Source organism: Arvicanthis niloticus, chromosome 18, assembly GCF_011762505.2.
Source record: "Arvicanthis niloticus isolate mArvNil1 chromosome 18, mArvNil1.pat.X, whole genome shotgun sequence".
NCBI classification, from domain to species: domain Eukaryota; kingdom Metazoa; phylum Chordata; class Mammalia; order Rodentia; family Muridae; genus Arvicanthis; species Arvicanthis niloticus.
In genome coordinates, this window is record NC_047675.1 from 48,209,124 (window position 1) to 48,222,900 (window position 13,777).

Sequence of the window (13,777 nt, forward strand, 5' to 3'; positions counted from 1 at the left end):
TGGCAACCAGAAAAGGGTGTCAAAGACCCTAGAATCACAGTTACAGACAGTTGTGGGCCACAGTGAGGGACTAGAACTTCCTGTGCTCTTAACTGCTGCCTCTCTACCCACCCACCTATCCAGCCTGAGTTTTTACAGTGAGAACATCTAGGAAGTGTAAAGATGAAAGCCATGACCCATTGGCCAGTGTCAGGGAGCTGCTAGGCTGTCAGGTTCTCACTTCCTTCCTGCATTTCTTTATAGGCAGCACCTGGTGTACCTGGGGCATTAGCTTCTGGGCTTAGGGCTGAGATAACAGTGGCACAAGCCAGATTCCCATGTCTTGTGGTTAAGCTTCAGCGCTGGGTGTTGTGCTCCCCAGTACCCCTCAGCAGGTAAAAGTCCTGGTACCTGCCACTGGCTGGTGACTAAACAGAAGTTCTGAAAGTATAACTAGGCAGGGTTTTGGTTTCCACGATGGTAATGCAGCCTTCTGTCCCTTTCTCTAGCCTCCCTGACCACTTGAGGCCAGTGCTGTTAGGGAACGAGCCTAGGATCCTCATTCTCTCTCTGGGCATTAATCAAGCCGTGCTCGGGCTGCAGCTGAACCAGACTCGTTAAGTGTAAAGAAAAGGCTTAAGGCATGGACTTGTTCACTTTTCTTTGTTAACAGGTGTTTAAAAACATGATTCTTGTTGCTTTAATTTCATGAGTACTGTATATCTACTATGTGCCAACACTGAAATAAGCGTGTTTGAACCAGGCAGACTCCATTCCTGTCTGACAGTACAGTCAGGAAGATAGAATTAAGTAATGACTCCCCTAAAAGTACTTACTCTTTTTTTGGTTGGTTGGTTGGTGGTTGTTTGTTTTTTCGAGACAGAGTTTCTCTGTGTAGTCCTTGCTGTCCTCGAACTTGCTCTATAGACTCAAAGATCTCACCTGCCTTTGCCTCCCAAGTGCTGGGATTAAAGACATGTATGTGCCACCACCACCAAAAAAAAGTACTTATCATTATACATAAGAGAAAATGGGAGTCCTCCCAGGAGAAGATGGCATCAACGTTAAGTACATGTCTGGAGGGGCTCAGCTGTGGAGTAGGTTTGCCATGTTTCCTTTTGGTCAGACTCTTTCTTCAGGTGTCTTAAATAAGCTGTCACTGAATGCCCTGGCTTCCCAGTCTCTTCTCACAGCAGCATTGCTGGGGAAGGGCGGCAGCCTAAGCATTGAGCTCCTCTGTGATTCTAGCCGTCAAGCTGAACCACCAAAGAAGGAGACCGCCTCTGTGGGGCCACAGGTGAAGCGAGCCGATGAGTGGAAGGACCCTTGGCGCCGATCCAAGTCTCCCAAGAAGAAACTTGGTGTGTCGGTCTCCCCAAGCCGGGCACGAAGGCGGCGCAAAACCTCTGCCTCATCAGCTTCTGCTTCCAATTCCTCCAGGTATGGAGGGACTGTAAAGACAGGCGGCTTGGTGACATTCACTGGCTGCCAGTTTTGTGTGTGTGTGTGTGTGTGTGTGTGTGTGTGTGTGGTCACTACTCAAGGATCAGTGGGTTATTGGGTAGGATTAATACCAAGTATTGTGGTAAGACTTTCCATGATCCAGAACTTACAACAGTAAGTAGGATGGGTGACTTAACATGGTATAGAGACGCTGGCTGGCTGGCTGCTGAAGTCATACGGTTACTCAGGGAGGCCCTGAGAACGCCTCTCAGATCCTGTGAAAAGGACTCTGGGTTGCTGACAGAGGAGCTACACACTCTGCTGACCTGTCACTCAGCTCTCGGAGAACTTCCCTTAGTGACTCTGAACTCAAGTGTGCGTGCTGGGTGCTGAGAGCTGTGTCTGCACCTGAGGGGAAGGAGCTCCACATGGAGTCTGGGAGGAATCTGAGGTGTGTGTGTTTGGACATATCCAGGAACACAGTTGTGGGAACACTGGGTCAGCTTGAAAACTCACAGTCTGGCTTGTCCAGCACTCAAACTGTCTCTGGTTACCTACTCCCCAACCCCACCACCCTTAACCCCGGTGCACCCAATGTATTGACAGTGATGGCACTGCAGTGTGGCTGCAGGTCTCATGGTCATCTCTGTCCTTGAATGTGCTTGTCCTCTATGGAGCCATGCTGTCTCACTGCAGTAAAGTGTGTTTACTCCGGTGCTGCAGGAGTGAAGGCCACCTTCTCACTGCCTTTGCTCTGCCCACTGGCCCACAGGTCATCTTCACGGTCTTCATCCTACTCTGGCTCTGGCTCATCCCGGTCCCGGTCCCGATCCTCCTCCTACAGTTCCTATTCCAGCCGCTCCTCCAGACACAGCTCGTTCTCAGGCAGCCGGTCCAGGTAAGTCCCAGCCTGCTGACTTCCTAGCAGGGTCAGTGATCACAGGCGTTTGGAGTGGATCAAGTGGTCGCATCTCTATCTGCAAAAAATGGCAGGGTTCCTAGGAGCCTGCTTCCAAAATGGTTTCAGTAAACTGTACATTGAGGAGCAGTTTGGACTGAGGTGCCATATACTGCAGGTGCTGGACCTCGGACCTGAACCTGAGGTGTCTCTGTTGAGTGGCAGGTATGAATATGCAGTGTCCATCATCCCAGAAAGCCCTAGGAGAGTCATGCAAGTTTTTCTTGTGTTTTCCCCATTGAAAATAGATACTTTTAGAGCTTTAGGCCAAAATTCTTGGAAAACATAAGGGTACTCCACATTTATTCTGACCTGTCCCCACAAAAACTTGATGGCTTAGTGTCTCTGCCAGTGGAAGGTGCCCTTTACCTCAGTCAGGCTGGCTTGAGGAGTGGGGCAGCGCTCAGCGATGGATGATGGATCATCCCTCAACTGAACTGATGCGCCATTGTGTGCCCTCCCTGCACTGCTGTCACCATCACAGGAAGCTCTTGAAAAGGGGCAAAACTTTGGCATGGTGTTCACTAAAGCTAAAGTGTCAATCCTGGTCATTAACTGGTGCACAGAAAGACATGCAGTCCACTGCCTTGGGACATATTATCACTAGGCATTATTTCTTTAAGGACATTTTGAGATTTAATTTCTCTTTGGGGACAGTGTCTCACATAGCCCTAGCTAGCCTGGAAATTCCTATGTATTAGACTAGGCTAGCCTCTAACTCCCACCTGTCTGTGCCTCCTGAGGGCTGAGGTCACTGAGGCTGTCTCATGTGATGCTCACTAATGCTTCTGTGGGCTGTGGAGTAAATTGTATGTGGGTCTGTTTCATGAACATTGAAACTCTTGTAAAATGACAGGCAACAGAAGGGGGAAAGTAGCCTGGACCAGGCTGTGTGGAGGCTGTTTAGCATACTGTAAACTATGAGGCTGGAGAGGTAGAGAACACGGGGCCTTTAGAGATGTTGGACTCTGTGTGGAGAGAAAGTTGTGTACGTGATCTTTGTTTGGGGCAAGCAGCTAATGATAGTGGCAGAAGGTAGCAGGAAAAACACTCCGTGCCTACCCTGTGCTCTAAGGTTAGGGCCTTGTCAAGGAGGCAGCTGCAAGAGGGCCAGGAGCCATGGACTCCAGGTGACAGTCCATGCGTTTCTGAGCCCTTCCTGGTAAATGCAGCACAGAAAGCAAGAAGTTGAGTGGCTCCCACAGTAGGCAGGACACAGATCAACCCAATGAGAATACGCCCCATCCCACCTATTGCCCAGAAGCTTCATCATAGTCTCAAGTCTCACCGTTGACATAAATGACTCGGTCTTTCCCACAGTAGACATGCCTTTCTCAGTAGCTTAGCCTCACTTGGAGCACGTACTGTCTTCCTGGAGACCCTGTCGTTCTGGGTGTCCTCCTCTGAAGTGAGGAAGGAGACCTGGAGTCCTAGCCTTAGGGCTCTACAGCTGTCCTTCCTGAAGTTCATCTGTAGCAGCCCCTCCCAAAGCTGCACTCAGGAGGGCTTGCTGAAGAAGTACAGGCTGAGGGAGAGGAGGCTGGCATGCTACCACAGGCTTGGAGGGTCCCTTGGGTTGCAGTCTTCTGGACCCCTGTGGTGCTTGCCCATGAGGTGAGGCAGCAAACGGGAGCCCTTGAGAGTAAATGCTAGATGTTCTAGGCATCTGCCTTTGAACATGAAAGCATGGAGGACTGCAGGAACCTGACACATTGCTGGCCCCCACCTAGCTCACAGTAATGGGCATCCATGTGGTGGTTTTTGAGTAGGTAACATAGGCCAGCCTAGTCTGTTTCATCCTCGTGACTGAAGTGTCATAACTTCATCCTGGAAACTCCACCTGGACCCAGCACCCTTTTCTGGGATGCTTGTCTCCCTGCTGACACCTGACACTGTGGGAATCATCTGGTCATAATCTCCCTGCTGTACACCCCCTGCTTATGTCGTGCTGTCACTGCTTGGGGACCTACCTCTATGCTGTGCCTGTGCCTGCCGATCAAGTGCTTGGGACCTTTACCAGCTCTGCCACCTCCCCCAGCTTCTAGTGTCTCAGATTCCACACTTAGCCAAAGCCATAGTCAGCCATTTGGCCTCTCCTGCATACAAGCACCCATTCCTGAGGCTGCATGCTACCCTTTTCTGTTTTCTCCTGAGTGTGTGTTCTATCAGATGATGAAGCAGCTGAGCCTGAACCTTTTCTCTGTGGATCAGGACCATTTCCTAGGGGGTGTGCCAGCTCCGGCCAATCAGGGAATCTGCTAAGCAGCAGACTTCTTCCTCACACTCTCTTTGTTCCCCAGGTCCCGGTCCTTCTCCTCGTCCCCGTCCCCGTCTCCCACACCTTCCCCACACAGACCTCCAGTCAGAACCAAGGGGGAGCCGGCCCCGCCTCCCGGGAAAGCAGGGTGAGTCCTGAGCCCCCTCAGGTCACTGTGGTGCTCCACCTCGGTGGGGTCTCCAGGGCTTCTAGCATCCTCCACTCTTCCCTTCCTTGAAATAGAGTGAGCAGCCTCCAAGGGCAGCAGATATGGCTCCCTGGAGGTGGGCGGAGGCACGGGCTCAGTACCTAGACTTGGGTCCCTGTAGCAAGGGACCTTGGCAGTCATGTGCTGTGCCTGAACTGAGATGTGGGTATATTGAGCAGGGACCCTAGCCCTATCTTGCCTTGACCCTGCCTCTGCCTCACAGGGAGAAGTCAATAAAGAAGCCAGCCCCGCCACCAGCCCCACCACAGGCCACCAAAACTACTGCTCCTGGTCCTGAGCCTGCCAAACCTGGAGATCTCCGAGAAGCCAGGAGAAAGGAACGGCAAACCAGGACTCCCCCAAGGAGGTGAGCATTGTGGATTTAGGGCAGTCCTGGTCCAGTTCTCCTGTCCTTGGTGCTGCCGGGTATAAGTGTTGATGAAAACTTGAACCTGGGAGGTGGGTACATCCCCAGGGAAGCAGCTAGGAGCAGAGGCCCAACCTGGAACAGGCACATTGCCAGCCTGGTGTGCAGGAAGGCTCTGCCTCAGCGAGGCTGCCTCTGAGATGAACTATGCTGCTTGTGTTGCAGGCGGACGCTCAGCGGCAGTGGTAGCGGCAGTGGCAGCAGCTACAGTGGCTCCAGCTCCCGATCCAGGTCACTTGCTTGTCCTCCTCCCTGTTGACCTTTTCCCTCACCAGGTGGGCTGGCCGTATGAGGGGCTCTTCAGTATCCAAGAACACAGCCCAGTGTGAATATGGCCTCCCTTCACACAAGAGCACCTACCTAACCTTTAAGGGAAGAGGCCCTGCCTGGTACTACTCCCCAGCTGGACAAAGCTGAGGCCAGTCCCAGGTTCTCTGCCCACACCTTTCCTCGGGTTAGACTGAGTGTTCTCTGGGCCTGCTGATCCCTAGTGGAGGGAGTCTGCCCTGAGACAGTTGGGAGGAAGAACCCTTAAAGAAAACCAGAAAAGTGTTAGAAGGTAGAGTCAGCTTGGTGCTCTTGGAATCTGCTTGACTGTTTTTCCCTCTCCTTGGGCATCAGGGCCTTAGCTTTTGTCCAAGGCTTTAGCAGTCTAGACTTTTTCAAAGACCTATGGGATTTTTATTTGTTGGCTCTTTGAGACAGGGTTTCTTTGTGCCCAAACCTGCTCTGTAGACAGGCTGGCCAGAAACTCATGGAGATCCACCTGCCTCTGCCTCCCAAGCTCTAGAGGGGATTAAAGGTGTGTGCCACCACGCCCTGCCTGTTTGTTTTTAAAGCTAGAAAACCCTTGGTTCTGTCTTCTGTCTCTGTTCTGTCTCCTGATTCCCTTAGAAGAAGCTGGTTGGTGTTTGTGATAGACATTTCATGGCTCTGTGCTGTATCAAAACTGTATCACCATCTACTCTCCCCATGCTACCCCACCCCCGTGTCCCATGGAGAGTAGAAAGTGTCTTAGTGGTCACACTAAAGGGGAAACCCAGAGCCTTGCATTCTGCTCAGGCATCTATCACTGAGCTGCAGGCCCTTGGTTTTGGTTTGAACTGGGAGTTTCCCTGTGTTGCCCAGATGAGCTTGAACTCCCAAGAAGCTGAAACCAGAGGGGATCCTCACACCTCCAGCACCCCTTCTGTGCTAGTGCTATCCCGAAGCACAGAGGTCTGCCTATGCTTCACACGTTACCAGGACTGGATTGTGGCTGTTGTGCACCATCAACTAGCTTCAAGTTGTGTCTTTATCCCTGTTGGATAGGGCTCAGTCATATTTCCCTTCCCAGCAGTATCACCCAGGTTAATGAAGTAGAGAGTCATAGCTGTCCCTTCACTGTGCATCACATCTGAAAGTCCCCTGGGATTTCATAGTCTGTCCATGTGCATTCCATAAACGTGGAAATTGGGTAAAGACAAGCCATGGAGACCCTCCTGTCAGCTTGTAGCCCAGTCATCTTTCAGTCACCCTGGGGCTGAGTGCACAGCTGTGCTTGTGTGTCTAGGTCTCTGAGTGTGAGCAGCGTTTCCTCAGTGTCCAGCGCCACCTCAAGTAGCAGCTCAGTGCACAGTGTGGACTCAGACGACATGTATGCAGACCTGGCCAGTCCTGTGTCCTCAGCCAGCTCTCGATCCCCCACCCCTGCCCAGTCCAAGAAGGAGAGAGGTAGGCAGGGCCTGTGCCCTTAGGGTGCAGGTTTCGGGGTAAACTTTCAACAGAGACTTTGCTTTATGGTCCACGTACACAGGAACCCATGACTGAGGTTTGTCATTGATAGGGAAATCTAAGAAAGAAGACGGAGTGAGAGAGGAAAAGCGGAAACGGGATCCATCCACACAGCCACCCAAGTCCTCCAAAGCTCCAGCAGGCGGGAAGTCTTCCCAGCAGGCAGCAGCACCTCAGCAGGCCGCCCCTGGGCAGCCCCAACAGGGCTCCTTTGTTGCCCACAAGGAGATAAAGCTGACCCTGCTGAACAAGGTGAGACAAGGGGACAGGCCTGCATTACTGCACCTGGGCCTGGGTGCTGGGGACTCGACCCAAGGGACCTCGCACATCCATGAGCATGGTCTATGTGCCTGTACCTGCGGCCTGGCCAGCCTGGGTCCCGACCCCACCCCAGCATCAGACATCTTCAAAGCTCTGCACATGTCTGGAAGAGCCAAGGCCTGACATGTTGAGATCCTGCAAGGCCCTTCCTCATGCAGCACAGAGGGCCCCATCACATGGTGGCAAGGGCCACAGGACTGCTTTGGAGGGTCAGGGGTTCTGCCGAGAGGAGGCTCATGGGACCAAAGAGCCATTCGACAGTAACAACAGATACACCGCCACCCTCTGCCTGGCTAACAACCATCTGGGCCCTACCACCCTCACTGTGCTGTTTCAGGCGGCTGATAAAGGAAGCCGGAAGCGCTATGAGCCATCAGACAAGGATCGGCAGAGCCCTCCCGCCAAGAAGGCTAATTTGTCCCCAGACCGAGGTAAGCCTTCGAGATCGAGTGCCTGAGGTTATACTGTGGATGCCACACATAAGCCAAAAGGCCCACCTGCAGGGCCTGGCGCCAGTCTGTTCTGAATACTGTGGAGGAACCTGCGAGCTCCGCTGTGTGTCTTGAGTGCTGCAGTGCTAGAGCTGGCCCTTGCTTTAGACAGTATCTTGCTGTGTTGCTCAGGCTGGTCTCCAGCTCAGGGTCTTCCTGCCTCCGCCTCTAAGGTGCTAGGATTATAGGTGTATGATGGGAAAGCTTTTACGTCTTCACTTTAACTAGAACTCAGTGACAGAGCAGAGCACACGGTCCTGGGTTACAGACAACAAGTGTCTGCATATTGACACAAATACAGTTTGTTACTGAGCAGTCTTCCAGGATACAACCAAAACTGGGTGAGCGGGCCAGGAAGTAGAGGGCTTGCACCAAAGCCCTGGGTTTAGTTCCCAGCACCACATTAATGGTATGCCGTGGACATCTGTAACGTTAGCACTGGAGAGGCAAAAGGATTAGAAGTTTAAGGTCATCCTTAGCTACGCAGAGTTCCAAGCCAGCCTGGGCTACGTGAGACAGCATGAAAACCAAAGTCAAGAGCGACAAGCGAACAAGTTTGAGTGCGTCTATCTGCTCTTCGTAGTCAAGCGCAACACCCAGTGTAGTCAGTCACTGTTGCTATGGTGAAACACCAAGACTGAAAGTGGCTCGGGGAGGAAAAGCTTTATTTGCCTTACACTTTCACACCACTGTTCGTCATGGAAGTGGATGGGGCTGATGCAGAGGCCGTGGCATGGTGCTGCTTCCTAGCTTGCTCAGCTTGCTTTCTTATAGCACCCACTACCACCTGCCTAGGGATAGCACCACCCACAGAGGGCTGGGCCATCCTCCATCAATTACTTATGAAGTAAATGCCCCATGGGCTTACCCACAACCAGATCTTAGGGAGGCATCTTCTTGGTTGAGGTTTCCTCCTGTCAGATGACTCTAGTTTGTGTCAAGTTGCCATAAAACTCAGCCCGCACACCCAACAATCAGTCAGTGAAGCCTCACCCCAGGTTGACTAGCTGAGCCTCTGCACACCTTAGGGTCATTAGCACATGAGAAGGCATGGTGGCTCTGAGTCATTGTTTAACCTTGGAGACTTAAAGAGTCTTGGAGACCCTCCAAATCTCCCAGGACACCCCATCTCAAGCCCAGCAAGAAAGATGGGGGATTCTCCTGGTTTGCTTTGATAGAGCAAAAACCAGTATTTCCCCTCTGAAGCAGGCATAAAGGAGACTGCTGCTGGGGCGCTGGGGCTCGTTTCGGGCAGGTTCCCGGGTCTATGGCCGAGTTTGTATCCTAGAGGGAATTCTTTCCTCAGAGCCTGGTTCCTCGTGCTCAGGCCTCGCCCTCCTCTCTCTGCTGCCTAGCCCCAAACCTGACAGAGGAGAGCACGCCACTCTTGAGTTGGCTTCAGTTGTAAACTGTTCTTCATTGTCAGACCTGTGTGCTGAGAGAAGGATCTCATTAGAGAGGGCACTCTATGAGACTGAATCCAGCTCCAGGCCCTGCATCATGGCTTCCTGGGCTCTGCTTTCTGAAGTAGCCCTGCCTTTTGCCTGTTTTATTTGTTTTGTCTTTAATATTTATTTATTAATATTTTAATGTATATTAGTGTTTTGCCTGCATGCATTGTCTGTGTGAGGGTATCGGGCCCCTTGGAACTGGAGTTACAGATAGTCATGAGCCATCATGTGGTTGCTGGGAATTGAACTCAGGACCTCTGGAAGAGCAGCCAGTCTCTTAACTGCTGAGCCATCTCTTCCACCCTGGCTTTTCCTGTTTTGTTCTTTATAAAAAGAAGTGTACCAGCTGTCTTGACCCTGACTTTTTGAGCAGGGCCTCATGGTATCTCAGGCTGAATTTAACCTCACTATGAACCAAGGATCACTTTCAACTGATCCTCCTTCCTCTGCCTCCAGTGCTAAAATTACAGCTAACCACACTTGGTCACTTTGATACACTGGACCAGAGTTCTCTGATAGCCCCAGGTACAAAGCAGTGGTTTCACTCTGTCCCCTTGCTGGCCAGGTTCTCGAGACCGGAAGTCAGGTGGAAGAGTGGGCTCCCCAAAACCAGAGAGGCAGAGAGGCCAGAATGCCAAAGCTCCTGCTGCCCCAGCGGACAGGTAAGTCTGCTTGTGTCCACGACAGGAGCAGTCTCCACTCACTCCTCTTAAACTCCACAGCCTCCATGAGCGCAGCTGCACTTCCCTCCTCGTTAGAGAGCCCTAGACAGGGCCAGTGGGTCTCAGGGTGGCTAGAGAGTGGGGTGCGTAGGAGGGGCTGCAGGCTAACCCTGGATGCTTACCTCAGGCTAGGCTTTGTCACCACTGCCTCACCTTCTCAATCCTACAGGAAGCGTCCACTGTCACCCCAGTCTAAGAGCTCCAGCAAGGTCACCAGCGTGCCTGGCAAAGCCACAGACACTGCCCCAGCAGGCACTAAGTCAGGGAAGGCCAGCACATTGTCACGGAGAGAGGAACTCCTTAAACAGCTCAAGGCCGTGGAGGATGCCATCGCTCGCAAGCGAGCCAAGATCCCCGGGAAGGTGTGATGGGCCGGCTCACTCCTGGAGTAGACTCTTCAGTGTTTTTATAAAAATAGAGTAAGCGCAGCCATTTTGGATTTTTCCAGTCAATGTCTTATTTTGGCTGTGATTCTTTTTAAAAATTAAAAAAGAAAAAAAAAAGTTTCTCAGCTGGAAAAGAAGCCACACACAAGATGAAGACGCCGCCGAGTCCCAGCCTCCCACCAGACGGAACATGGACAGACAGACAGATCAGTGCTGAGCAGGGAGCACCAACTCTGTGTAACTTAAGAGCTTCAGGCACGCAGGGGCTGGACTCACCCTCTGCCTCCGTCCTCACCTCTCCCAGGTGGCCTCCTGGGCTGCAGTTTTCAGCAGGTTCCTCTCTAGGACAGGAAAGCCGAACTTCGTGGCCTGCAGGCACCTACCCTCCCTCCCTCCCCGGATCAGAAGTATATATATATATATATTCTTGCCTAAAGTCTGATTGGGAAACATTTCCTGTCTTTTATTTTAAGCATCAAATTGTTTTAGTTGATTAAAAAGGAAAAAAACAGAAAAGATAAAAAAAATAATAAAATAATAAAGGCCAAGGGTATTGTTGGGGTGTCTGTCGAATGTGGAGGGTCTTTTTTGAGCGATCTCCTAAAATAAAATATTTTGATAAGCACTTTCTGGTCCTAGTGATGTCTGCTTAGGCCTCCCTGCTGGGCAGCCATGCTTTGACTCTAAATAGGCCAAGCACTCCAGGAGAGTAGATGCTGCCTGTCGCCCACCAGGAGCCAGCAGGCACAGACAGCTTGCCATTACCCCCTGGAGTGTTGGGCCTCAGTTTTTCCAGTCTTTGGTTGAGCAAAGAGCAGCCCAGCTCTTGTCACTGACTTGGAGTGATTTAGGAGCTACCTCCCTCCAGTGAGCCCTGGCTGGGCAGGGACTGTAGACGTGATTGGGCTGACCCCAGCTGTAAAGCTGCTTGTCATTCTGCCTTTGAACTTGCCTCCTGGCCCTGACCCAGGCATATGTTCAGGTCCAGGATATGCAAAGCCTAGATAAGATTAGAACTCTGCGGTGTCCCTCCATGGTGTTTATTATTCCTGTGAGGGCACTTGAATAAGGCCCAGCCAGTGCAGACAGCTCCAGAGAGGTCAGTACCACAGTGTCTTCCCAGACAATAAGGTGTGCCCAACCTTATCTGTTCCATCACCACCTTCCAGGAAGCACCATGCCCAGAAGCCCCCAAGTCTGAAGGAGTAGGGAGGACAGCCTCAGGTGTCATCTCAGAAGTGTCTTGCACCTCCTTTGAGACAGGGTCTCATTGACCTGGAACTCACCATTAGGCTAGACTGGCTGGCTTAAAACCTTGGGACCTACCTATTTCTACCTCCCCAGCACAAGTGACATTTTTCATGGATTCTAAGGATTGGACTCTGCCCCTTTGTGTTGGCAAGGTAAGCTCTACTAGCCGAACTGTCTCACCAACCCATAGCTCCAGTCTTCACTCGGGATAGGCCGAGTGTAACCATTCCCCTCACCCTTGATCCTGGGTCACAGTACTACCCAGCCTTGCTATTGACTGGACCCCAGGCACAGAAGAGATGCAGCCCTACCTAGCAACTCGGCAAACATACCAACAACCCCGCCCTTAGACCCCTCAGAAAGACCTGAGATCTCTAGGCTTGCCACTGTGCCTGACCCAGACAGGGCAGAATCTGTAGGGGCTGCGGAAGTCTGGTGTGGGAGGGCCTGCCCAGCCAGGGCGGGTCGGCTCAGCATCCTTCCTCCCGGGTGCTTTTCCAGTCTTGCCCAACCTGGGACTTCTGAATGAAGTTCAGGAGCAAGGCTACCCACCTCTGCCTCCAACGCTTGCATGTGTGCTGGCTCCCACATCGCGCCCACTCCCCATATCCTCCATACAGTGTCTGCTAGGAGAGCTGCACTCAGACTGCCCATAAGTAGTTAAAGTGAAATACAAAACAGGCTTTGGGGTGGGAAGACAGGCGGGTACTGAGATCAAAGGTTACAGGACATAGTCTAGGACCACACTTGACTGCCATCCTGCTGCCATCTTAGGACACTTGTGGAATGTCAGCTCCAACATGGGAGCTCAGAGGCCCAAGAGTCCTCTGCATTTCAAGAGATGGAGATGTCTGGATTGAAGCCCTGCTTGGGATTAACGGCACAGGACAGCTGCCAGCCACTGAGGACACAGGACCAACAAGGAGCTGCTGTAAGCCAAGGCAGGAGGTCTGGTCAACTGCCAGGTTCCATTTGGAAAATGGTCACAGCACACAGATCCACAGATCTCAGCCTCAGGACCTGGCAGGAAGCAGAGTAGTACATATTATTTGTACTGCCTGGGTTAATTTGCTGCCACCCTGAGCCTCAGCTTTCCCACCTGGGAAGTGGGTAACCTGGAGCTCCTAAAGTGTGCAGTTGAGCGTCTCCAAATGTTTCCGTTCTCTCCCCGGCCTGAAGTACCAGGTGGAACAGAGACAGGAGGTGCAGACATCAGTGGACTCACTCCCACTGGGCACAGCCTTGACAGAGGCCTTTCCATAGTGAGCCATGTGGCCCCTCTGGGCTCCACTCTGGGAGGAAGCCCTGGGTAGAGCAGGGCACTCTGAAGTGGGCCTTTCTCCCTGGCATTCCTCTTGTTCCCATTTCTGTTTCACACAGAGACATAAACAGACACACACACACACACACGCACACAGTCACAAACACACAGATATACACACACATACACACATATACAGACATACACAGATATACACACACAGACTCACAGACACAGAAATACAGACACACACATTAAAGACACACACAGACACACACTCACATAGAGACACAGACACACACAGACACACACACACACACACACTGGTTTTCCTTCCCTTACTTTCCTTCTGCTCTTCCCAGGACACTGAGTGCTGTCAGACAGGTCGTATACCGAAAGACTCCAACCCAAGAAAAGGCTGGAACCTACTGACACATCCCTCTCTTCCAGGATATAGCTGGCCCAACTCTTCCCTCACCTCAGATCTACCTCCTTCCCACCTGTGTCTTGAAAAGTCTTGTGACTCACAGACTCAGAATGTAGAAAGGCCACGGGAATCATGTCAGGGTTCCCATTGGTTAGCCAGAAAAATTGAGGTCTGGGAAACCCCACCCCTGTCCACCAGAATATTCTCCAAGGACCTGGAGCCCTGCAGCTCCACCTGGATGGGTGTTTAAGTGTATGTTGGTGGGTGTGTGTGTGTGCCGGGGAGAGGCTCGTGGTCAGCAGGCTGGCAAGGGAGGGAACTAGGGCTGGGCTTTGCACAAAACACCTCAGCCCCAGCTTCAGGAGCCTTAAGGACATTTCAGAGGGGGGCTTCCTTGGTTCATTTAGCCAGTCTCAGGCCCT

At 52.0% G+C, this 13,777-nt stretch overlaps 1 protein-coding gene across 4 annotated transcripts in view; it reads left to right on the forward strand.

Annotated features, from left to right (window-relative positions):
* Positions 1-11,041, forward strand: part of Zc3h18 (zinc finger CCCH-type containing 18) — a 45,598-nt gene extending 34,557 nt beyond the window's left edge. For all 4 annotated transcript variants that reach the window (XM_034522535.2, XM_076915992.1, XM_034522533.2 and 1 more), the window contains 10 exons: positions 1,228-1,419; positions 2,195-2,320; positions 4,681-4,785; positions 5,069-5,212; positions 5,438-5,503; positions 6,825-6,985; positions 7,098-7,297; positions 7,704-7,797; positions 9,874-9,970; positions 10,200-11,041. In XM_034522535.2, the coding sequence (XP_034378426.1) occupies positions 1,228-1,419; positions 2,195-2,320; positions 4,681-4,785; positions 5,069-5,212; positions 5,438-5,503; positions 6,825-6,985; positions 7,098-7,297; positions 7,704-7,797; positions 9,874-9,970; positions 10,200-10,398 (1,384 nt within the window). In that variant the 3' untranslated portion in view covers positions 10,399-11,041. The remainder of the gene's footprint in view (positions 1-1,227; positions 1,420-2,194; positions 2,321-4,680; positions 4,786-5,068; positions 5,213-5,437; positions 5,504-6,824; positions 6,986-7,097; positions 7,298-7,703; positions 7,798-9,873; positions 9,971-10,199) is intronic.
* Positions 11,042-13,777: the final 2,736 nt, after the last annotated feature.